Genomic DNA, 26,120 nt, shown 5'->3' on the forward strand with positions numbered 1-26,120 from the left:
GGACTGCCTTGATTTTATGGCTTTTCCTTGGCGCCACATTAATTGTGGGCATCATTCATACTACATATATCTCGCTGCAAATCATCCGGAATGGTTATTTATGTCATATTGGGGTTGCATGGCGGCATGGCAGGGTTGCATGTGGATTCTGTAAGCTTCTGGCCAGAGAGGAGCCGCAAGTGCAATCTACTTCTTAGTTTTTATTTTAGTTTCTAAAAACATAGAAGGGATATTTAACCCCCTTGAAAATCCCTCAAAAAATACCCTTAAATTCTCAGAAATTCCTTTTCACCCAAAATTGCCACAACAACCAATTAGGTGGAGCAAACGTCATAAGTTCTACGCCGGAATCGAGACAGAAATCATTGACACATTTTCTGCATATCCTTTGTTTATTTGTTGACCCAGGGCCCTACGATTCGACAGTGCAGTGCTGCAGGCGATTGCATAAGCGAAAGCCGACGACCCTAAATCAAAACACATTGAGAAGGCCCAACTAACCAACCAACCAGGGGGGGGGCAGGGGGCTTATCACACACGAGGAGACGAGGCAGGGGAGTATAATAGCTGCCAAAGAGAGCCACTCTGGGGGTGTGCATCCACCTTGGCTTTGGCTTTGGCTGTAGCTGTAGCTTTGCCTGTAGAATGGTGATTTGTGATGGCCAGCCGCCCCAGTAGTTAGGGCCAAAATCAACAGTCCACTCCCCGGCACACAGTGGGGGGTGCATGGCAGTGCAGTGGTAACGGTATCCATATATATCCGAAGTTGCAAAAACTGTACCAAAGCCAGCGCATGCCCGATGCACTCTTCTCTGCAGTTCTCTCTTTGGGTCTCTCTCTGTCTCTGTCTCTGTTGTTTGGGGTTGCACACGTTTTTCTGTGCTCCCAACGGCTGGAAGGGGGGTGGGGGGTGCGGGGTTCATGCGACATGGGGTTCTAGTGCAAGGCTGCAATTTATTTTGCACGAGTTTCTCAGTTGTTAGTCACGTTCCCACCGCCCCAGAGCCGCCCCAACCACCCCTTTGGGGGCCTCTGTGCTCTCCGACTTTGTGCCGAGTTTACAAGGCAGAAAAATTGATTTTTTTCAGTTCGTTGGCATGCTGCCTCCTGGGGCTGTCGCTGTCGTTGTCGCTGCCGCTGCTCCCCAGTCCATGCTTTGACCAGCAGCCAGCAGCACGAGCGGCCACGGACAGGGACACGGGGGACACGGGGTGGCAAGGGTTGCAAGGTAGCTGCAAAAATGCTTTTTAACCTACTTTGAGGCACAGGTCGACATTTAGACGAGGGTCGTCGCATGACCTTTCGTGTGTTTCGGAACGCACTCTCCTCCACCTCAACGACTCGGCTGGGCTGCCGCTTCCTTCTTGCTCTGTTGCAGGCTGCATTTTGTTTTGGGAGGAGATTCAGTTACCAGAAATGCACTCAAGCCCCCCTCCCACTCGGCAGCGGAAGCGGCGTCCGCGCCATTTTAGCGCCAGCATTTTAAAAAATGGCTGCCCATCGAAAGGAAGCAAAAGTTTTAGTATTTGCACTGGTTTCCGTTTCCGTTTGGAAACGTTTCAAGGGGAAATAGCATTACGGGGGCCTGAGCAGGAAACAATTTAAACTAAATTTCTCTTTGCGAAATTTTCAACTTTATTTTACATTAAATCTTTGGCAACACTGGCCCGGTCCTCTCTCTCTCTCTATGAACTCTGTTAATGAACTCCTCAAACGTGTATGCATACATATATTTACATCAAAGCTCCCTCCTACCTCCTACCCCCTGCCCTACTGGGGGGAGCAGCCCCTCCTGTCCCAACCGCAATGTGCACGTGCATTCATTAGCAGGCAACATAGCAGCTCTGATGGCTGTTTACACTCTGCTTTTTTATGCACAACATATGAATGTCTTGACATGCGCTTACCAACACTGGCCAGCTGCAGGACAGCACGAAAGCATGGCCAGATTTGTGCAGACAGGGAGCTCCATACATCCGAACAATGGAGCGGGCGCCCAACAAATGGCAATGGAGTGAAGCCATTAAGAAATACAAAAGCGAAAAGGCAGGCGGGCAAAAACAACAAATAAACTGCTAAAGAATGAGTACTAAAATAGATGGCCAAAAGAAATGAAATGAAGAAGTCTCGGAGCGGCACACAACAAAAAAACAAAAGCGTCACAGTCAGTCGCATCGCCTCACGTCTTGCCCCAGAGATGGATTGCCTGGTGGGTGTACATTTGGATGGTGGATAAAATAGAATGGATGATGGGTGGGTGCCGGTGCCGGTGCCGTTGCCGGTGACGGTGCCCGTGTGAATGTGAAGTTTGGCAACGTCGCAAAGAGTATCACCAAGGGATAGAAGGTAGCTATTACAATTGGTTATTTAAATGATGAGAACAGGTGAAGGAAAACAGCAGAAGATCTCTCCAAAGAATGCAACAACTGGGAACTTAAGGATTGAATAAGGCCCCTACATTTTTTTGGTACGCGATTTTGTAGTGTTGGGCAACTTCTTTTTTGTTCCTCTACTCCTATATGCCACTTTCCACTCCACATTCTGCCACACCCCACTGCCCTCACTCCCCATTTGCCAGCGTGCTTAATGCCGAGCGCAGCAGTGGAGCATTCTTACTTGGGTTTTGTACGCAAAATCAGGCACACAAACTTCTATTCAAGTGCAGTTTGTTCTTGTTCGCATTGGAGTTGCTTTCCTGTTTTTTGTTTTTGTTTCGCTGCTATTGGAGTTTCAGCGAACGGAAGTTTTTAATTAAATATGAGAAATACAGAAAAGTACAAATAAAAACGAGAACGAGCTACGGCACAGATGGATAGTACTCTGCAGCGTAAAGTCGACCTTGTTGGGGTAGGTAAAAGTCCAATTTTGCAGCTCTTTGCAGCTAGTGTGCCCCATCGCACTCCCTCACTCTGGGGCACACCCTGTGCCGCTGAGCCAGCCCTTGTCTGGCTCTCTGAGTATTGCCATTTTACTGTTATTGTTATTACATTATCAACATGTTGTCCGACAGCATCCCCAGCCCCCCAAACAGCCCCTCACAGACTCCAGCTGTACGGCTTAGTGCGCTCCATTGTCTGGGACTTGTTTTCGTCTTGACTGCAGACTTATTAAATATCATTCGCATTGTTGCTGGTCAGTGATTTTTATTGAGCGACAGACCGGCAGTCGTTGTCTCCGCAGCTATCGCTGTCGACCCACCACGGGCTGGCGTGGTGTGCGTGTCCTTGAAGTCGTTTACGTCACTTGACATCGGGCAAAAGAGAGGGGGGGTAAAGGGGGGAGAGACTTCTGCTGAGGCTTCGGGCTACAGTTAATGCATTCAAGGGGGTATCATGTCAATGGACAGCAGGAGAATGAAGAGAAGTACCAGGAGTAAATACCAGAAGATGGAGTTGTTAAATGCTTCTCACTGATCTACGATCTGTGTAATGTGTGTCCCCATCGCCCCATTACAAGTGGACACCCAATACTCTGTGCTCTGCTTTGACCCATTGCACAACACTCAAGTGTTGTTATCGAATCGCGATCTAGCGGTTCGGTTTCGGCGCTTTTCCATGGTATTTCTCTTACATTTCGCTCCATTCAGCAACAGCGACAGCCGCAAGGCATTGAACTGCACCAAAAAATAAATACAAAATAAAAAATTGTTTATACAAATTTCATGGGAGCCGAAGCGATGACGGGAGGAAGAAGAGTCTCTGTTTACGGCAACAAAGCAGACCAGACCAGACCAGACCAGGGGCCAGACATTTGCAACAAATTACGAGTATTCCGGGCCGAAAAACGTGGCGCATTTGATGCTTCACTTGCTTCACCGCCGGCAGCGGCGGCCGTGGCCAACTGTGCGTATGCGCAATTTCGTCAGGCTCTTGACATTGTGGGAAATTCTTTTGTCGAGTGCAGCAGAAAAAGCCCACATCTACGGGCCTGTGTGTCTGTGTGTGTGGGGTATTACATTACAGCGTCGCCTTTGGTTGTAAAACGAGCAAAGCGCAACCGAAAATACTTTTTTTGATGAGCTCTTCACCGAGAGCAGGGGCAAGGGCAGAGGAGGAGCCCTCTCGCTCGATATTACAAAAAATCATTTCCAGGAATTCTTGGATTTTGCAGCGCCAGGCGAAATTCACTGGAAATTGAGTGCAAATACCTGTGCTATAATCCAATTGAGACCATTTTGAGCTCCGGTCGGGACCGACTGACGACCCCGTTCGTCTTCTTCTACATGGGAGTACGATTACGCTCTGTGATCTCAATAAATATGGCCATTTCCTCAAACCATACCCCATTATTATTATGGAATAGGCATAAAAAACCTCCTTCGACCTACTTATAGATTTTCAAGATTTTTGCAAAGATATTGCCGAGTGTAGAAGTTAGGATCTCATCGATATATCTTCCCAAAAGGGTATTTAAAGCTTCGCTTTAGGTAGTTCTTCTCAAAGATACTTTCTGGGAATCATTACAATCCGTTTTTTCTTTCACATTTTGCTCAGTAATTACATCAAAATAAATTACAATTGTGAAGAGCTAAGGAGGTAAAAATCTGTCTTTCTGGGGGTTTTTTCTTTTTTTGTATATTTTATGGGTCTTTAACGTAAGTTTTTGCGAATATATCATTGAACTGATTGGTTAATGTGATTCAAAGAATCAGTAAGAATACAAATCACAAAGGAGGTATTTCTTACGCGTTGGCCCAGGCTTATTCATGGATCTGCCTCTAGATCTTGCCAATGGCCAGCCCCCCATTTGCCACTAATCCTAATAGCCCCATTTGTGCCCCTCCACTCCGCCCCCTGAAATCAGCATCGACTGCTTTTTGCTATCCATCTGTTGTTTGTACTCGTAAATAAATTGTTGTGTTTTTTTTTTGTTGGCAGCAATTTCGGTTTTGTGCCAATTGTTGGGCATTGGGCATATTTCAGCCTTTGTTTTTTATGAAATTTATTTGATTTTTTTCGGCTGGCGTTGCTATGACAAAATGTATGTCAAGGGGCAACTTGTCAGTCATAGGATTTCAGTCAGAGCCCGAAACGCCTGTCAAATCTTTCGCGTTTTGTGCCTCTTTCACTTGTGCGCGAAAAGAAAAGAAAAGAAATTGCGCAAAGGGGCAGCTGTGGCTGCCTATAAGAGCGCCCCCCGCGTGTGGGAGTCAGTTGCCAAAGATATATCTACGGTACTTGTATGGTTACACAAGTGGCCCACTGTACGTGTGGGCCTTTACCTGCTCTTTCATTCGATATGCAACAATATTGTGCCGTCATGTGTCATTACCTGCAAAGACAAGAGGCGAAAAGAGAGAGGTTAATGTATGCGCAGAGCTCTGGCAAACTTGATCTAGAATACTAGTACGATAATTGTATACATATCTATATGGTGTGGAGTGTGGAGTGGAGCAGTGCTGGGGCTCGACCTAGTGCACAGCGCTCTTATTACATTTCCGCAACAGCCACATGGCCACATGGCCACAGGGCCTAAACTTCACAGCTCGCCACACTTCCGCTGGATACTTTAATTACAGGCAACAAGCACAGAGCCCACAGAGCCCACAGAGCCGGAGCCCACAGTCAAACGATTTTCTCGGCCTGGCCTGGCCTGGGTAAATGAAACCCAAGCCCCAAGGTGAGGCTCGACTGGCACTGGCGCTGGCCAGGGTTTCGGTCGGCACTCGGCAGTCGGTAAAGAGGGAACCTTTCCGAAATCGACATTTGAACTATTTATAAACATGCGATCATCAGTAGCATCATCATTCAGGGCAAGACGAAGTTTAGATTGGCTCTCGAGATTGCCCCAGCCATGGAGATGGAGCTATTAAAGCTGTCAAGTACTCTGGAATGGCCAAAACGATGGGGGGAGGTTTGGGCTGTTTGTCAAATGATATACTAGTACGAGACCCCCGACCCCCACCCCCAGAACGGTGTGTAATTGTCCCAGAAGCTCCATTAAGGGGGAAGTCTCCACGTCACCAGTCTCCACGCGCAGGCCAGTGGCAAGTGGACTCATGAAATGGGTGGAAAACTGGGGAATGGTCTCTTTGGAGCTACCACTTTCCTTAAGAAGCCAGAGAGGCAATCATTTCATTTCATTTCAGACAAGTTGGCAGCCTCAAAGACTGGCCTGGCTTTGAATCTTGAATCTTTCTTGCTGTCTCCGTGTCTCCGTCTCTGTGGCTAATTGTCATCTATGTATCTATGTATCTGCGCTGCCCGTTTGGGCCCACCTGTCGGCAATTAAATGGAGTCCAATTAAATCCAATGAATGAAAACAAAATCAAAATGGAGATGGAGATGGCAGCAGAGAGACACAAAGAGAGAAGGTAAAAACAAAGCACAAACAAACACAATTGCAAATGTAATTTACCATCGAAAATCCATGGAAAATTAAAAGCCAGATAGAGAGGGAAAACAGCATTTCCCGCATGGCGGCAGCGGCAGTGGCAGTGGCTGTGAAAATGGAAACCATGGCAGTTCCACTCTCAGACTGGGTTCGGTTCGGGCAAGTGCAGTGGGGCTCTGCTGCCTATCGCAAGTGGAGTATCTGTATCTGCATCTGTTACTGTAGCCGAGTATCTGGCAGATACACTGGCAGCTGCATTGCCGCTTTCTAAACTACGGCAACAACTCCACACAGACACACAGGCAGGTCTCGCGCGTCTCACATGATCTGCGGATCTGGTTGAGGCTGGGGCTCTGGGGGCTCTGCTGGCTCTCTCGTCTACGTGCTTTCGTTTCGTTTCGTTTGGCTCGTTTCAAACGCTCGTTTGTGCCACAACATGGCCTTGAATTTTTAATCAAGTTTCGCGCTAGTCGCATGCTCCAAGTCTCGATCTCCGTCTCCGTCTCGAAACGAGCCTCAAGGCATGATCATGGCTAACCAACCATTCCCTCCCTCCGGCCTCCGGCCTCCCCTTCCCCAAAACGGCCCCGTCATCTTGGCCAGGTCTTGGCGTCTCTTAGCCCGGCTCTCCGGCGTCTCTCTCTGTATTAGTGTTTTAGGCACTAAAATTCGAAACAAGTTCTATTGAACTTGGCTTGCCACTGCGGCTGCTCTTCAAAACAAAAACAACATTTTTTGCCTCGTTTTTTAGACTTTTTTTTGCAAAATGATTAATGGAATTTATGAGTTCTTTTTTGTTTTTGTGGTGGTGTTTTTTTTGGCAACAACTGACAAAAATATCCAACACACACACACACACACATTCGTGTATTAAAAATAAAAAAATAATATTATTTTACCCACCAAAAACCACGAAAAACTGCCTGCCGTGCAAAAAAGTAAAAGCAGCACAGAAAAAGCTTACAAATTTCAAGAAGAATATGGGAAATACATGATACCAAAAAGGAAGCAAGAAGGCCTATACCCCATGCCCCATGCCCCATACGCCACACGCATACCCCTACTCAAGGGGTATTTATTTGGGATATTTTGGGTATTCTTATGGGATTCTTTGTATTAAAGTTGAAGCACTTCTTCAGCTGATTCACAAAATATTGTGCATTCCAACATTCAAACAAAAGACACATTTTCTTGGACGTCATGTGATCCATCAATTAGTGTATAAATTTCTGCAAATTAAAGTGGACACACAGTGGACTCATCGTTGAGGTCCTACACTTTCCATATCCGCCTCAAACAGCCCTCCCGACCCCAACCACAAGCCTTATACCAAAAACATTCGTTTAGAATTTCAATTCTCTTTTGCAAAATCAAAATTATCAGAGTCCAGGCCAGACCAGGCCAGGCCAGGCCTTTCAGTTGTTGAATGAAGTTATGGGAAAAGCTCCTCCTCCTCCTTCCCTCCTTCCCTTCTACCTATTCTCTCTCTATCTATCCACCTCTTCTTTTCCGTTGTATATTCTCTCCATATATCTGCATGCGAAATTTGTTTAATATAAACGCAAAGACCCAAGAAATTTGTCACTCCCTGGCCAACGAAAAACCAAACAAGCGACAAATTCTGCCTTTTTTTTTGTTTTTGGTCGAGTGTGTGCGCATTTTAATGACTCTGACTGTGACTCTGACTTTGCATTTGACGTAAACCCACAAAGAGTCCCCATCCTTATGCACATACATATGAGACGAGGCGAGGAGAGGGTGAGGGCGAGGGCGAGGGAAGACTCAAATAAATGCCAAATGAGGCACAGTTTTGATTTATTGGGCGGCCCTGCATATTTTTGCATACACTCACACACTCGCCAAACGAAGGATCCGCCTCCCTGCCTCGTCTGCCCCTCTCGCTGCGACAACTTTTTCACTTAAGATTGGGTCAAGAGAGTTTTCGATTCTACCTAAACGCATAATTTGCATTTCTGGCTAAAGTTCCTTCCCATCTCGGCAGAAGCTTTGTCAAATGATTCAATTTCAGCGTTGACTGGAAATGCATTTCGAAAAGAACACAGCAAACCCCACAGCTCTCCCGTTCCCGCAGTCCCTCAGTCCAGCAGTCCCGCAGTCCCTTTCCATTCCATTTAAAAAACCACTACCCAACCCATCTCAAAAATGGTTTTCTTGTTAAAAATTGGCTGTTTGCTTGTTGTCTGTTGTGTATGTGTGTTTTTTTTTGGGTGTGTACAAATTTTAAAATGTTGAAATGCAAGCGAATCGCTTCGAGAGTCAAATGAATGCAAAGTCCACATCCTGGCCCTGGCCCTGGCTCTGTTCCTGTCACATTTTACATATGTTGTCGGCTTTCTGCCGACTCTCTGTTCTTTTTTCATTTTTTGGGGTACAATTTTTTGGCAGGGGCTTCTGGGGGACTTTATTAGTCATGTGTTGCATGGCATTCGGCCATTCCTTAGGCGAGACTCTCGACTGTCACGCCCCAAGTATGTGGCACTAATTAATCAAACACACACGAGAGAGAGAGATAGAGACAGAGAGTGGAAGTAACGCCTGCCAGTCCATCTCCAAGAAGATCTGCGTGAAGTGTGTGGTCGGGGTCACCAATTCTGACAGAAGGCGGCAGGGGAGGCAAACTCTTTGCCGCAGTGTACAAAAAGTGAAAGAATATGCTATTATATGGCGGAAGGAAATGACAGAATGCCATCTTAAAAGATCTTATGATGCTTTGTCGGGGTCACCACTTGGGATTGAAGTAAAATGGCAAAGAAACATGCCTTTCAAATAATAGAAATGCCACAAATTTGGCCCAAAGCTACTCAATAACTTTCCCTGAGTCCACGTTTTTCCACTGAGACATTTGTTCTAGATACACCCCCCATTTTGACAGGAAACTTTAATGTGAGCCTGTTAAACACTAACCAGCTGACAATAAGGGACTCCCCACACATTCAAGGGGTACAAGGGAGGCATTCTTAAACACATTTGCCGTTGCGTGAGCCGCCGACAGGTTTCGTGTCATTAATAATGCTTCATTTTTTTCTTCTCACAGTGCGTATGCGTAATATGCGAAAATAAATGAATGATATACATATGTACATATATATTCATCCGAGTGGGAATGAGTAATTGAATGATCCACTTTGACATTGGATTGCGTGCGTGCTGGGGCGCGAATGAATAATATATCTATGCCGAAAGCCAATTATTAGTCAGATGAAGATAAGGCGAAGAGAGAGCCGACGAAATTGCAAGCAAATGCTTTGCATTCGGCTGCTCTGGGCTCTTTTTGGGCTTCGTTTCGGTATTTTGCGCGCTGATGCCAATTAAAGTTTCAAATTCGATAAAAATCGCTAGCAGCAAACAGCCCACAAAAGAAAACAAGGATCTGAAACATTTGCAAACTACTTAAAAAATATAAATAAATGTCCGAAGACGAGACCGAGGACAAGGAGCTGCAGTAGATCGTTGGGTAGCGGCCAGAGTCCATGTGGCAGATGGAGACCGCAACAACAGCTGCCACCGAAAGACGGCAGAAACAAAAAGGAAGCCCAGACGAGGACGAGGACGAAGACGGCAGCAATTGGAATCTAATTTAAAATTAGTGCTTAAAGGATTGAAATAAATTTAGTCAAACGACGGCTGCTGCTGCCGCTTCGTTCTTCAGCCGCCGGCGAGGGCCGTCGCGACGTCTCATTGGAAATGCGTCTTTCGGGGCTGGTTCCGGTTGATTCGTGATCCCTGATCCCTGATCCCCGATCCCCGATCCTCGTCGATGGCAGGTGGCTTGATCTTGATCGGGACGAGGTATGAAGGGACTCTCAAAGGGACGGGCACTCTGCTGCGATGTCTGCAGACGGGCTGCTCGCTAACAAGTCCCAATCCCAGAAGACAGACTAGAGTTCCTTTGGAACTTTGGCCATCGTTGAGGATCTCTCTTAGATTCTAGATCTAAATTGCATAAGGAAATGAGGCGGCAAAAAGGTTAAATGTTTGTTCTTCCTTCTGTGACTTTTTCCTCATTCTTTTTGCAACCTTATTAACCAAATGTATTCCGTTTTTCAGCCCACGGAAGTTCTACTTTTTTCGATTATTCAAAAGATACTCCAGAAACTTTTCTAACGGATTGTCAACGGCTGGTTCTTTGTGCTGCCAAAGCAGTATCGATTGTTTTTTTGACATGCCCATAAATGGATCTTTATAGTAGGTTTGTATCTATCTATCTATTGTGTGGAGTAAGCACCGTTAGCTGCCCCCACAGACAGTTGCAGGTGGCAAATGCCGCCCGGCACCGGAAGATGACTAATTTTGAAAGGTTTTAATTTCTCTTTTGGGGACTACAAATAATGAAATTTACTGTTTGAAATTTTTAGAAGAATTATTTTTTATTTTGAAGTAATTTAAAATATTTTTTAACTCCAATATTTATTAATAATATTTTCGATTTATAATTCTTATAAAATTATCGCAAATATGTAAAAAATGACTTAAGTAATCAGATTATTGACGAGTACATCCCTTGAAATCACTCGAAATTAGTTCGAAAATTCGATAGATACAAGTCTTGCAGTTTTCCTGTTCAATTTTCAATTCAATTCACGCTTAAGTTTCATTTGAAACCAAATCCTCGCCCTCTCGCCCAAAAAACAAAAGACTTAGGCAACAAACGTTCTGGCAGCCACAGAAGATGGAAAAACATACTTAAATTTGTTCAGCAGAAACCGAAAAAAAGTACCCCCCGCCAGAAGCCCCCAGTAAAAAGAGAATGGCCAGCAAAAAGTTGTTAGAAAATTTAATAAATCACTTTTGATTGCGGCATTGTTATTTTAATAGAAAAAAAACAATCACGGTTGCAGAAAATGGAAAATAATAATTTTGTTTAGACAAAGGCTAAAAAAAAAACCAAAAAAGAGAACAAAAGCCGGGCTCACACATGGCTTAAAATCAACAACAACAAAAGAAGAGAGGAAGAGAAATAGGAGAACCATTCCAAAGCAAACAGAAATTGTAATTTCGCTTTGACATTGAATGGAGAATGGAGAAGGGGAGGGGCAATGGGAATGGGAATGGGAATGATAATCATAATCAACATCATAATCATTTCGACCACGTAATTACAAAAGAAAATAGCTCCCAAAAATGGTGGGTCCAAAGAGAACCAGAAATATAATAATACGAAAGAAAAAAAAACATTTATTCTCGTAGAAATCGCGTGTGCGCTGACGCAGCAGAAATGGAAACCGAAAACGCGGTAGGAACGGACTCTACGAGTCCACCACCTCTCGGAGAGCCGAACCCCCCCACCCCCCACTCCCCTTCACCCATCAATCCATTCTATAGTAACATTTTTCAAATAGTAAAGATTGAAAGAGAGACGGGAGCACGCACATGGTTTGTATTATTAATATTACTATTATTTGTATTATTACCCTACAAAAAGTGGGGTATAACGGTTTTCTTTATTAGTTTGATATACACAAAAGGAAGTTCTATAGCCCCACAGCACCCACATGCTCCAATCGAGACGCACCATCAAAAGAATGGGAATAGAAAAAACTAAAAATAGCATACATGTCGTGTGCATGATAATGTATATTAATAAGAGAATCCTTATTACTGTCCTGCTCCCGGACAACTGCCATGACAACCAACATCGATCCGATCTTTAAGGGTATCCCCAAAGCCTCGACTTGACCATAATTTTCATTCATTTTCTGATTGTTGGCAACACACACGCTTTGAGCCACAAAGTGTGAACGCGTCTTTTGTTGTTGGTTTATTACGCATCAACATTTAACCTTGAGCCCAAGGGGTCAACGACCGTTTTGGCCAGCACAACAAAAAAACCACAAAAATTCTAACGATTTTTTTTTCTTACCGGCCAACAACAACAACACCAACACCAACAACAAAGAATAACAATACCAAAATAAATGGTAAACCTGATGAGAATTATAAAGAACACAAGTTTTTGCTTTAGTTAGTTGAATTTTGTTGTCGCTTTTGCCGAAACGGTCGGCCTACGACTGGATGGAGTCATACGCTGCGTATGCGTGATAATTAAGAGATATTTTGCATAAATAGGGGATGCTTTTAGGGAAATATTGGTGGTGTTTTGCAAAGTGTTGAGTCCCTTCTTAGTGCCTGAGTCTTCCGAGTCTTCTGGGCCCCGCCTCCGACACTGACCTTCCCCCCGTCTGTCATGGGCTCTAGTTAATGGATTGATAAACAATTTTTAACGGAACATTAGCAATGCAAAAAATACACCAAAACCCATTCAATGGCCAATGGTTGACCTTTACCTTCCACATAATGTGTAATGTGTGATTTATCGGATATATATATATACGATATATCTATCTGTATACACCCTCCCTTCAGTCGCCAAGTCAGCCACACGTGTCTTGATTATTGCTCGTTGATTTTTTCGCACAACACTTTTAATGATTGTTATTTCCCTCCACAAAAATCAAAAGCTGCAAATAATGAAGGCAAAACCCCAAAAGCAACAAAACAATGAGCGTACGAGTGGAGTACCGATCCGATCCGACCCCCCGCCCCCCTCCACCGTACCCCACATCGTTCACTTGAATCACATATATACGATGTACATATCTTGCTTTATATATAGCATTCGTACGAGCATGTACTCGTATTCATTGGTTTCAAGTACGCTTTGCGTATTTTTTCGTCAATGCGAATCCAAAAATAATTGTAGGACCATGTCCCATACCCCCAAAAACCTGAAGGGGCAGCCGCAGTCGCAGTCGCAGCCGACTACTCAATTTATATTCCGAAAAAAACGCCACGAAATATACCGAACGAATTCAAATTCACAGTAAATAAAAATAGAGGCATATTTTGTTGTTTTTTATTGTTGGATTTCAAGTAAATAAAAAGGCCCAGAGGCTAGACAGTACGTGGCAGCATGGGTGCACCGGGTGGAACAATACGAAGGATCGAAATTAGGATTCAACTTCCAAAGGGTGCGCTTTGGTGGAAGGGCCAGGAGTCGGGTAGGAGTTTGTGGACTCGGGAGGAGACTTGGGAGGCCTTCTAGAACCCTTCTGGATGCACAAATGCACTCGTATATTCAGAAGCTAGAACTGTGAAGGGTCTGAGACTCTGCTCGGATCATCACGGAACTCCTTACTAAAACTGGAGACATGGCAAAGAGATCTCTTTAGAGTGAAGATCTTTAAATCTGGACTGCCCGCCAAAACCATCAACCATTGTTAACCCAAAAAAAAAACAAACAAAAAATCCGCTAAAAGAGCAAAATCGGTGAACAATTAGCCCAATTATTCGCATAATTTTGTTTCGCTCATTACTTTTCTGTACTAAAAAAAAATTTGTGTTTGTTCAATTTAAACAATAAATTCGTGCCGTTTGTCAGGCGGCGGCCAGGGGCTAACCTTGTAACATTTTTATATTTTTTTCATCCACTTTTTCTGTTTTTTTTTTTCTAAACAAATAACCAGGCAAGGCAGGCAGGCAGGCAAGTGCGTGCTTATTTAACATTTCATTTTTTTTTTATAAATATATTTTTTGCGGCTTAACGTTTATTTGTTTAGCTGTGCAAAAAACCTTCATGAAACAAAAAAATAAAGAGAGAGAAACACCCACCACGGCAGCAGCGATCGCGTCGATTGAATCAAAGAAATTTTCGTAAATCTCAGGCTCTGCGTCTAGCCTTCAGATCGAAGCTCGAAGCTCGAAGCCGGGCCTGCGGTTAGAGCTGACACAGTTTTGAGATACTCAGATACTCAGATACTCGGATACTTTTACTTGTATGTTTTCATACATTTTTTATAATTATGTTGTGGCGCAAAAATTAAGAAATAACTGGGTAATTGCCTCCTCCGTCTCCGCCTCCGCCTCCTTCTCCTCCCACACACGACTTTCTTTTTCTTTCCTTTCGAGTGGAGTGTGGAGTGTCCAAGGAGGCGGAGGTGGGCGTCGGTGTATTGGGTGTGCAGTGGCAGATCTCTCCTTAACACAATTCCATTTGGAGTGTTCCAAAATCGATTGATTGAGTGATTGAACTGATCCCAATATGATGAAAAATATATACATATGTACATTCCAAAATATAAACCGAAAATAGCTTTCTAAATTATAAATTTCCCGAAATTTCAATGAAATTGAAACCCAATACTCTCGCCTTTTCTACACTGAGAAAAAAATAGCCAAATTAAGTGGAATTCACTTTGATTAGAAAATAAAAACAAAATATATATGTATATATTTAATACTTAGAAATATTTAATATTACAAAAATATATACATATTTAGAAAATATACCCATTTATTTTTAAAACGAAATAAATTTTAATAAAATATTTTCACATTATTCCCCCTCTCAGGGCAGTTCCATAAATATTGAAATCTAAGTGCAAGGTTTTTGGGGCTCAGGGCGGGTTTTCTGTATCCCAATGGAAGTCATTTCCTGTCCTGTCCGTGCACAAAAGAATTTCGCTTTCGTTTCGAGGGGCACGCGTGTGTGTGCATTCCACTTGCCACGGGCCGGTGGCGATCTACGATCTACGAGGCTCTACGACCATTCCCACATAGTGAAATGTATACGTATTGACGAGCTCCACAACTGAGTTGCGCGGGGCCTTATCTTATCACACACGGGGCTGTAGCGGAGCCGACAGAGCATTGTTTATATTAAGAACAAGAAGAAAAAAACACACAAAAAGGAGCTCTGAGAGAACAGAACTGTTTTTATAGCAAAAATAAATAGCACAAATGTGCATTATCAGCTAAATGCTGATATCTACAATGTACCGCACCCTCTGCCGATCCCCACATCCCCCCACCCAAACACACACACAGAGTCGCACCCATACTTGGGGAGTAACCTCAATTCGAACCCACGATTGTGGGGCACTGTGTTATCATCATCGAACGCGGAGGCGCCGAAAAAAACACAAAAACTGAAGCGAAAGTTGACAGTCACTATTTGCTCTCTCCCTGTCCCCGCCGCCTTGCTCTCTTTTGGGGTCTGTGATTAGGGTGGCCCAGAGCAAACAATTGAAGCACTTGCCGCCCCCCCCGCAGAGCCCTGGGGAGCCCGGGGCGTGGGCTGGGGACGGGCAGTACTTAATTTATTGATTTCCCACACGCAAAGAACGCATCAACCCCAATTAGGACGAAGGAAAACCAGCGGCTGACCAGCGGTTCAGCGGTTCCCTTAAAACTAGTGCAACCTGTACTGCTACCCTCCGAAAGGAGGAAAGGGTTGAATGAACTGAAACTCTAACTAAACTCCACTTTTTATTCGGGTCGTTTCATTCCTTTATGCCCGGGCGACTAATTAAAATAATTATCTAGGAAACTTCCGCACTTTTGCTCATGCATTTTTAGTACAAACTCCAGCTCCAGCTCCAGCTCCGACTTTGACTCCGACTTCGACCCTGAACTTGAACCCAGCCCCCAGCCCCCAGTCCCCAGCCCAAGCTGAGAGTCAAATAATTAGCCAATCGTTAAAAAGTGAACACAAAACCACCTCCGTCTCCGTCTGCCAGTTCATGAACTCTTTGGTCAAGTGTGAAGGCTAACGCCGAGCGACGGCTCCACACAAAAGAAAATAAACACGTTTTAGCTCTGGCCTAAACCCGCAGTAGCACTCGTAGGAAATGCCTGGCTTTTCATAGACCACCATCAGGGCATGTCATACTCGTAGTAGTTACGACTAGTCGTTCATCGTTCATCGTTCGTCGTTTTTGTCTCATTTGCATACGAATATAAACATTTTTATTTGCCAGCCCTCTAAGTATTTGGCATTCGCCGACCTTTACCTTTGGGGGCAGCGATGCGGTGTGGTGCGTTCTGCGTAAGCGGAAAGATTGTTTTAGAACACGGCGACGACACGAATTTAGTACATTTAGATCAAGAGTTTCTGAAAACAATGTTTTAGTACGAAATCTGGGAGGGATTTCTTCAAGATTATTGCTTTTTTAGCTCATAAAAGGAGTTTAGTACACTTAGACCAAGTGAACACTGCTTTAGTACACAATAATCCATTACGTAGTTGGAATGTGAGATGGATTTCATCAAGTGGATTGATTTAGTACATTTAGATCAAGTGTTTCTTAAAAAATGTTTTAGTACATGGTTCTAAATGGCTTGACTATGTGGTGGAAATGGTATCTGAGATGGCGATGTTCAAAAGGCTTGATTTCGAGTTCAAGAAACGCATTTAGTACATTTAGATCCATTTTTTAGTAGCATTTATGGTTGAAAATTATTACCACACGTTTCTCAGCACAAAAGCTTAACATTTCATGTAACAACATTCTTTTAGTACATTTTAGTACACAACTTTCAGTACAAATGCTACAAAAACGAAGGATTCAATGCGAATCTATACATTTTAGTACATCTATGGTAAACAAAAATTAATGAATTGTAAAGTTCAAGTTTTAGCTGATCTACGGGTGTTCTTTAGTACATTTTAGCACATGTATTAGCACAAAATTGAACCTGTGCGTTCCTCCTGTGCTATTGTTTATATTCTTTTGAAACGATAACAAGTCATAGGAGAGAATGCTGAGAGAGAGAGAGAGAGCTGAAATATCTATGAAGCAGTGAGTGCCGGACACTCTCTCTCTCTCTCTCTCTCTCTCTCTGTCTCTCTTTTTGACAATCGCTCTCCCATTCACCTAGGCCCTACGCACGTTTTCGGTTTATGGGGAGAAGCAGCGTAGGAGAACCTCCCCCCACACCACGCCACACCGCACCACACACAATGGAATATTTCCGATTACGAAAATCATGGACTGTGGTCTGTGTGGGGCTCTCTGTGCGTGGGTGTGTGTGCGGCGGGGCCATTCCGAATGGGATTCTAGCTTTGAGCTAAATCACCTTTTGCCCATTACGAAAGAGTGAAAGATGACGGGGCTAACGCAACAGTCGTCGGCGTCTGCCCTCTCTCTTTCTCTCACCTGCCGTCCCACTCAGGCGCACGCTTCTCGGTTCGAGCGGGGAGGCGGTGGCGGTTCTGGAGGGGGGGTGTCAAAAAATGCGTGTGCGTTCCAATTTGGGTTACAATTCGTGTACGCTGCCTGACGCCGAATGCCACTGCCCTACTTTCTGAGATACAGTACTAGGGAGGAGGGATTGCTGTAGTTGTAGTCGTAGGCCCATAAATGATTAGATTTTGGTTTGTTTGGGTTCTGTTTAGGGTATTTATGGCAGTCTGCCACAAGATGCGGCCACAGCGATAACATCCGATAACAACTGACACCGATAGGTCCGTCACGCAGTCCGCATTCCGGAACTCTGGCTTCCCTCAGCTCCGCCTTCTTTCAGTTTCTTGATCGGCAGAAATTTCGGGCTGTCTTTTGTGTGTGGGGTGTGTGGTGTGTGGCAGAGTCATTTGGGTTAATTGACAGATTCGGGTCAATGTTTAGTTTGCATTTCTATTCCAATGGACAAGTAAATGCGTTTGGGTGTTGGTCAGCAAAGTGGAATTTATGAGGAAATGTTGTCTCCTCTTCTGCCATTTCTCCCTGGGGGGGGGAATGGGGAAATCCAATACTCCAGGAAGGAAGAGGTTACTCGTACTCGTACTCGTAATACGATACACACCCCCCACCCGATAGACGATTCGAATCGACTTTTCCTCTTATTGATTCGAGTCTTTAATTGAAACTGAAATTTCCACCAATTGGTGGGCTCTTCAGAGAGCGAGAAAAGTTTGTCCAGCTTTCCACAAGGTGTTGCTGGGGATGCTTGCATCTGGGAGCACGGAGCGTGGGCGCTGCCTCACGCTGAGTGCGCGAGTGTGGGGCACAATTTATGGCTAATGATGTTGATGGCTGATGGTTGTTGTTGTTGCTGGGGTGCCGTCTGACCTACATTCGGGCACGCACTATCTAACACTCTTTCCCCCTCCCAGCTCCTCTCTCTCTCTCTCTTGTGGAGCTTACCCGCTGACGCTGGCGGAGCGTAATCGCAAAAGCTTTGATAAGTTTTCAATGTACACATACCTGAAGCGAAAGAGAATTAAAAATGGTAATTAATTAAAGGTTTTCTTGAATGAATTTATTATGGAAATACATACTTATATATAGTAATGGAACCCCCGTTCAAAGGTCGTCAACGTCCCCCCCACAAAAAAACTGCATTTCCCCCCCTCCATGTCCAGCAGTTGTCGAAATCTGTTGGAGTATCCGTCTATGACTCATTTTCACCTGGATTTTTTTGACATTGCGTGACTCTTGCGGGTCAAGGGTTAGAATCACGCAATGGACCAGCTAAATATGGAAATTTAGCTCATAAAATGATTTTGATGAGCTCATCCTCATTCTCCATTTGATGATTTATCCCATTCTCAAATTAATTGGCAAAAAAAAGAATAATCAAATAATTGCAAATTATAGAGATTTGAATAACTTATGGCAGATATTTATATATTTTTTTTCTTGCAGTTAATTGAGCGTTCGATTGGTGTCAATGTCAGAGAATTTAATTAGAATTAAAACAGAAAAAATATGTGGTTTTTCAATTGAAAATCATTGGAAAGTACATGCTGTACATATATCGTGATTGGATCGGGCTACCGCGCTCTATAATCAGCCATTCACTTCAATCACAGTCACAAATTGAGGCAAGAAATGATCATCGAGAGATATTTTGCATTTGGGGATCAATCAAGGCAGTAGCATGGCCAGCAGCCATGAGCCAAAGGCCCAGGCCTTTCCCCACTTTTCTCTCCATCTCCCTCTGTCTCCCTCCCTCCCTCTCTCTCTCTGTCTGCATTTTCCCATTTTCCAGCTGCGTTTTCAAGTTCAACAATTGGCAGACAATGGGAAATTTATGTAAAATCAGCTAGATGCTGCTGCTGGGATTCAGGGAAAATTGCCAGCAATCAGCAGTGCATAAATCAAAATAAAATTGTATTCCATCTCTGGCCACCGCGTTGCACCGCGAACAACGTCAACATGCCACGAAAAAGGGGGGCAAAGAAAAAGTGGAAAATCATGCTTCAGCAGCAGCCAACAACAACTTTCACCCGCCCCAGCAAGAGAGACAGCCAGCGAGAGAGAGAGAGACCGCAAGACGAAAGAAAGTGAGACAACTTTATGGCTTTTATAGAAGCCCGAAGCCCCGAAGTGAAGAAGAAAGTCAAGAAACAGAATACCGAACGAATGGTGTCTGGCGGCGGCGGAAACTCGTTTTTTCCGCACCGAAGAAAGTTGTCGGAGTCGTCCGAGTCGCAGTGGAGTCAAGAATGCTGCACTAATTGGCACCCAGAGTGGGAGAGAACATCTTAGAGACACTGTCTGTGTAGACAGAGAAAGAAAGATGAGATGGCAGACACTATAAGTGTGTTAGTTGGTCTCTGCGGAGATCGAGATCCCTAACAAGACCTTGGTTTTTGGGTGGCTAATCTAACGGAAAGTACTCCTCCCAGAGACGGAGAGAAAGGGAGCGAGGGAGATGGATGATATGACATAAAAGCTAGAGTGGCATGGGGAGTTCTATACAGATCCCCTCTCTCTATTCTTTAGCCGTATAAAAGCCCTTAAAGATCTTTGTTTTGAGATCTTTTATCCAACTTTTCTCTCTCTTTCTGAATGCCTTTTTTGAAAATACTTTTCTCTTTCTCTTCAGATATTTTTGTTCTTCCTCTCTTTTTTATTTTTATTTTTCTCTTTCATTTCATTTCATTTCACTTTTTCTTTCTTTCTTTGGCGGCTAATCAAGAATAGACACGTTCCGTGTGTATTGGTGTGTGTATACAAAATATTTCCCAATTTCTTTTTTCTATTTTTATTATATTTTGGACAACATTTGTGCATACACACTACTGACATAGTTTGCGGCCTATATCTACATATACAAATATTTTATTTATTTTCTTTCATTTTTTTAAATAATAATTATTATATTTTTAGCGCCTGGCTGCTGGCGGGGGCACAGTGGGGCAAGACGACCGAAACAACAGCAAAAATATTTGGAATATTTTTGCCACAATTAAATTTCACTTTTCTTTTGCACGATTAGGAGGCTCCTATCGCTGTTTCGCTGTTTCGCTGTTTCGGGCTGCAGCTGTGTGCTTGAGAGTGTTGCTGTTGTTTTTGCTGTTGTTTTCAAGTGAATATATAATATACATTTTATTTCTAGTTGCGTTGACTTGCTGTAGTCGTAGACCCAGCTGCAGGCCCCCTGTCCGGTTGTGTCATTAACCTATAAAAACGTGTTCGCATAGAGAGAGACGGAGAGAGAGAGAGGGAAAAGAAAGAGAGCTTGTGATAGCGTTTTATTGCACTTGAATGTGTCTCTTCCCTTCCATTCTCTCTTTGTGAAATTAATGCCAATTCTACGAAAATAGCCAAAAAGAATGCAACACACACACAAACACACCAGCACTTTCTATGGCCACTGTGACGTCACTGCTGTGCGAGTGACTAACTTTCAAGATGGCCGCCAAATGCAGTTTGAAATGATTTGTTTAAATTTGAATATGAATCAGGTTTTTGTGTTTGTTTTTGTTTTTCTTTATCTGTGAGAGAAAAACTGAACTAAATGAAGTCATTGGATGACATGAGTGGAACGGATTCCATTAGGAAGGGTCATATTTTAGCATCTGAAATCCACAATTTTTGTATGCGATTGAACTCTGATTTGGAAGAACTGCCATCTACATCTGTATGTAAATGGCAAAAATCAGCTAGAATAAAACAAGTTAACATTTGGTAAGACACAATCTCCCCCCACTCTCAGCAGTGGCAGATCCATTAGTTCTGATCTCTGGCGAGGGTTAAGATCCATAACTCTGATATCTTAATCGTTTTCCATCCATGACAGCTGACAAAATATGGCTAACAGTCAAAGTCAAGCAATTGTAGAGCCAGCGGTGGAGGCCAGGGGGCGGTGAGGAGTGGGGTTTGCTTATCAATAACAGGCGGGTGTCGGCGGTGGTGTGCATCGGGCTTACAACAAAGTATGTAGATACCCGTACAATGTATCAAATGGTTAAGTGTGGGCAGAGGAGGAGCTTCACGGAGGGGCTGCGATCATGAGCAATGCGGGCGTCAACAGACCGCCCTGCCTCGCCCTTCCGCTCAACGAGCAGCCCAATCCAATGAGCGGGAGAGCGAGCGCAATTACGTTTTGCGCTCATTAGTTTTGGGTCTCGGGTTCAGTTCTTGGCGCTTCGCTTGCACACGAAGTGGCTCTCTCTGCTGCGCTGCGCTGCGCTTGCTGTTCGTTCGTTTGCTCGTTCGTTCGGCTGATCGCGATTGTCGATAGCTGACAGCAGCAGCAACCAGCAGCAGCAGCAGCAGCAGCAGCGACAACTGTGAAATGGCGGCACAAAATCATTGACCTCAATTTTTTCGTCATGCGAATACACACACACACACATGCATACGTATGTATGTGTGTATAAGGTGGGTAATTGCACGAGTGTGAGGCGAAGTGCAAGCAAAAAGTTGTCAACTGGCGTTATCGTTCTGGTTTTATCGTTCACACAAATACTACGAGTACCCCCCGAGTACCCCCGACTATATTTTGTTTAAATTATTTGCCATTGTATAACTCGGCCGCTTTGCCGCTGCCGTTCCACCTTTATTTGTTGCTTGTTGCTGTCCTTGAGCTTTAGGATCGGGGCAGCCAGCCAGCCAGCCAGCACACAAAGCACGGCACGGCTCGGCACAAATTATGTCATAGAAAAATATCGAGCAGCAACCCCCTCCAAGAAAGTTGGACAAAAGAAATGCAAATAAGCTCGCATCGCAGCAGCAAGCCAAACAACCCGTATGTCCAGAAACGAAACGAAACGAAATGAAGCGAAATAGAACAGTTGTTCAAAGAGCACGCACGCACACACACACACACACACACACAAATGATGCTGTTGCTGTTGTTGCTGTCTCGGATTGCAGTTAGCAGCAGCCACAGCAGCCGTCTCTTTCAGGGGCTGCCTAAGGTCGTGTACTTGAGCTTGTCATAATTTTCGCACAGGCACGTAGCGGGAGAGACAGAGATAGCGACATGCATACGAGTATGTGCACATCGACAGCGGCTCGGTTCGGTTTGTCCTTGCGGTACATTTTGTTGCTGGCCTGGATCACAAGGATGCATGCCCTAGTTTTGGTCTGACCTAATTGGCGGCAAGTTCGAAGGCCCCAAGAAAAACTATCAATGAACCCAAGTTTCGATGAACAGTGCACCTGTAGGGGGTCTAAATATTTCATTGAATTTCTTAAAGGTACGAAAATATGTATGTATAATAGTTCCAGTTTTTCAAAAGATGCTCTCACTTTTCCAACTTAAATATGTCCATCCTTCGACATTCTACTGGTCAGCACCTTTAAATTCCTTGTATCACACAATCGCACACCTGCCCCTGACCTAGCCTTAACCCAGCCTCAGCCCCGTCGAAAGGCAGCTCTATTCGTCCTCCTCCGAGATGACCCTGTCCCGGGCCAACGCTTGGAAACTGTGTCACAGTCACAGTCGCAGACACAGAGGCAGCGCCTGGCCTGCATCGATTTCAGATTCTGTTTGTTTGCTGTCCTTGAACTCCCACGCAACCGCACAATTTGGGTCGAAATGCATATGCAAATGCAATCCTGTTACCCCTGACCTCTCTCTGTCCCTGTCCCAGTCCCAGTCCGAGTCCCGAGAGGAGCTGACCCGACCTGACCTGGTTTCCCCGGGCAGTGCTGCATTTGGCACGAGGTCAGTTCCACAGCAACCGAAGGCTGCCACGAAACGAAGACCCAGACCGGGTGACGTCACCGCGACCGCTGCACAATTGCAGCCGAAAGGGGGATGGCAAGAAGGGGGCGAAAAACGAGTATAAAGAGGCGGAAGATGGAAAAGATGGAGGAGAATTCCTTTGCCTTGCTCCGTCGCTTCAGTTGCGTTGCTCGTTCGCTGCGGGGAGGCCCTAAATATAGAACAACTTGAGGTAGGTTCGAAATCGAGCCGCGCTGCAGTCCCGCTTCAGCTCCCGGGCTGCAGCAACAGCAGCAGCAACAGCCACTAAAACCCGCCCTTATACTCCCGTAGCTCCCATCCGTAGCACATGGCTCTGCCGGCTGTCTGCCTGTGTGTGTGTGTTTATTGGTTCGTGTGTGTGTGTGTGTGTGTGCGTGTGTGTATGCAGTCTACCATGACGCTGCTGATAAACCGAACAACAATGCACATGCACATTCCTCCTCCTCTCTGTTTTGAGTGTATCCGTGTGTTGATTGCCCCCCTACTCTCCCCCTCTCCGACAAACGAAAACTGACTTTGCAGACTCTCCCCACCATCCCATCCACCTCTCGTCCACTCATCAACAAAGACGAAACAGAGACAGAAGGAGAAGGAGAAAGAGAGAGAGAGATGAGGAATCACAAGAAATACCATAAAAAAAATGCCTCATAAAATGCTCTTTCGTGTAATAAAATATAATTAGTGCAATGTACTGCACAGATGGGCGTGGTTGGTGGCTCTCGACGAAAGAAAACAGAAAACAAGCAGGGAGATAGATGGAAAAGGAAATCAAAAACCCTGACAACAATTTGTGGAATTCGCCTGATCGAACCGAAATATTCGCAAAAGATACCATATAGTTTTGGCAAAAAGTTGACTTAATTTACAGGAATATTTTATTAAGAAAACAAAAATTAACTGGGATACCAAAGAATTCAGAGACAATTTCTAGAATGGTATTTCTATCTTTCTTTTTAGTATTTATACCATTTCTAGTAGTTTCCCAAAATATTCAAAAATTGTGTTGGTATTTTAAAGTTCCACTTCTTTATCCATTCCAACCACAAATTTTGACTTAATAACGGACTAAAATATTCTTAAAAAATACAAACTTAGTTTTGGCAAAAAGTTTTCAATTTTGAAAATTGTATTTCTAGTATTTTTCTCATATTTTTACCATTTTTCTTGCAGAAATTTTATTTATCAATTTTTTTTGTATAAAAACTCTAGGATTTGTTGGTATTTTTGTTGGAAAATTTCGGTATATTTTGTATTAAATTCTCTCTCTCATTATTATGGCACCCTATGGAGGAAACTCACCTGATGAAATGGAATTTGCTGAATCACTGCGCGGTGTGTGCTGCATGGCCATGCCCATGACACCGCCGCCACCTGCTCCACCTCCTACACCACCGATGCCACCGACACCGATGTTGCCGCCTCCGAGGAGGCCATTCGAATTGCCATTTGTGTGATGATGCGAATTGAGGCCCATTCCATTGACGCCGCCTCCGCCGCCCAGACCGTTCTGTTGCAGAAGCAGGGGGGCCGTGATCGAGGGCGTTGTGGAATTTATGAGCCCGTGTCCATTCTGCATCTGCTGCTGCTGCTGCTGCTGCTGTTGCTGCTGCTGCATTCCGTTGAGCAGCCCTTGACCGTTGACCAGGCCGAGTCCGTTGGCCAGGGCGCCCAGATTGGTGGCACCCGGAACGTAGTGGCCATTATTCCCATTCGAGCCATTGCTGGAGCCATTGTTGATGGGAATGATGGTGGTCTGGGCGGGCAGGGTGTTGGAGCAGCCGTGCATCGCCAGGGCGATGACGCTCTGCTGCTGCTGCTGTTGCTGCTGCTGCTGCTGCTGTTGCAGCTGCTGGGCGACACCGCTGCCGTTGCTGTTGCCGTAGGGGCCGGCGTCGTTGCCGCAGAGCCATAGGTCCTGGTCGCAGTAGTCGTGCGAGTCCAGGGACGAGGGTGACATGTTGACGCCGGAGGGCAGCACCAGGCCGTTGGAGGAGGATGTGACCTCCGAGGAAGACTCCTCCGGCACGCGCAGGAAGCCCCCGTTGTTCGACCAGCGTCGTTTCATCATCGTTTGATAGCCGACGGTCGCCGTTTTGTGGCCGTTATCCTTACACGCTCTCTCTGGCTGGGGACAAGCGACTTGTCCCTGGCAAAATGTTACAAAAAAATTGAAGGAAAGGCTTGGCCTTCTCTTACAGCTCCAGCTCCTCCGTCAGGCAGGAGATCGAGTTCTCCTTCTACCGCTTTCTGGGGTGTGTGTCTCCCCGACTCAGTGGATCTTGAGTTTTCAGGCTTTCAGCGCGGACTTCTTTTCGCTCTTCACTCTTGCTGTGTGCTGCACTTTTTCGGTATCTACTCTGGTAGTATTTTCTAGTATTTTTTGCGCACCTGCTTGCGTTCAAAATACATCTTCGCGCGCTGCCTTCCTCCTTCTCGATTACTCGATTACTCGATTAATTACTCTGAACAATCGAAAGCTGCAATAAGAGAGGCGGGATAAAGAGAGGGCCCAAAATGAATCCGAATGCGAACCCGTTTTCGTTTTCTTTTCTCTACGATTCCTTCCACACAACATTTTATGGTCACACTGAAAGAGTACTACTAGGAGACTAGATAGAAGGTAGAAGTAGTGGTAGTAGTAGGTTCAACGCACCTGAGAGCGCGGGGCCAAGAAGAGCTCATGAAATTTTCATTTCATTTAATTGCAAATTTTCGCCTTACCTTGAACACAGCGCCCGTTGAGTTCAGCTAAGCCCCCAAGCAAGCAGCAGGAATACCTAATTCTTGAATAGATCAAACATCAACCCCCCACCCCTCGCTGGACGGACTCATGTTCCCCGCTCCGTATCTCCGGGCGCAAATCTTCTCCGCCGTTTTACCAGGAACCACTCGCCGTAGAGATGGCAAACTTTTGATAGAACATCCAACATCACCTCTGCTCTGCACTGCTCTGCTCTTCGGAAATTTATGGTCATATGCATACGAGAGTATTATATAACCATTTCGCAACAATTAATTTACTGCGGCAATTTATGGTCTTT

General features: G+C 44.8%; 1 protein-coding gene across 3 annotated transcripts in view; it reads right to left on the reverse strand.

Moving 5' to 3' along the window:
- EcR (Ecdysone receptor) overlaps positions 1-26,120 on the reverse strand; it is an 85,873-nt gene that overhangs the window by 8,861 nt on the left and 50,892 nt on the right. Inside the window, exon 2 of one of the 3 annotated variants that reach the window (XM_002138935.3) lies at positions 24,379-25,556. The exons of the other annotated variants lie outside the window; for them this stretch is intronic. Coding sequence (XP_002138971.3) covers positions 24,379-25,147 — 769 coding nt within the window. The 5' untranslated portion in view covers positions 25,148-25,556. The remainder of the gene's footprint in view (positions 1-24,378; positions 25,557-26,120) is intronic. 3 annotated transcript variants of the gene reach the window in all.

Source organism: Drosophila pseudoobscura, chromosome 3 (genome assembly GCF_009870125.1).
Source record: "Drosophila pseudoobscura strain MV-25-SWS-2005 chromosome 3, UCI_Dpse_MV25, whole genome shotgun sequence".
Taxonomy (NCBI): Eukaryota; Metazoa; Arthropoda; class Insecta; order Diptera; family Drosophilidae; genus Drosophila; species Drosophila pseudoobscura.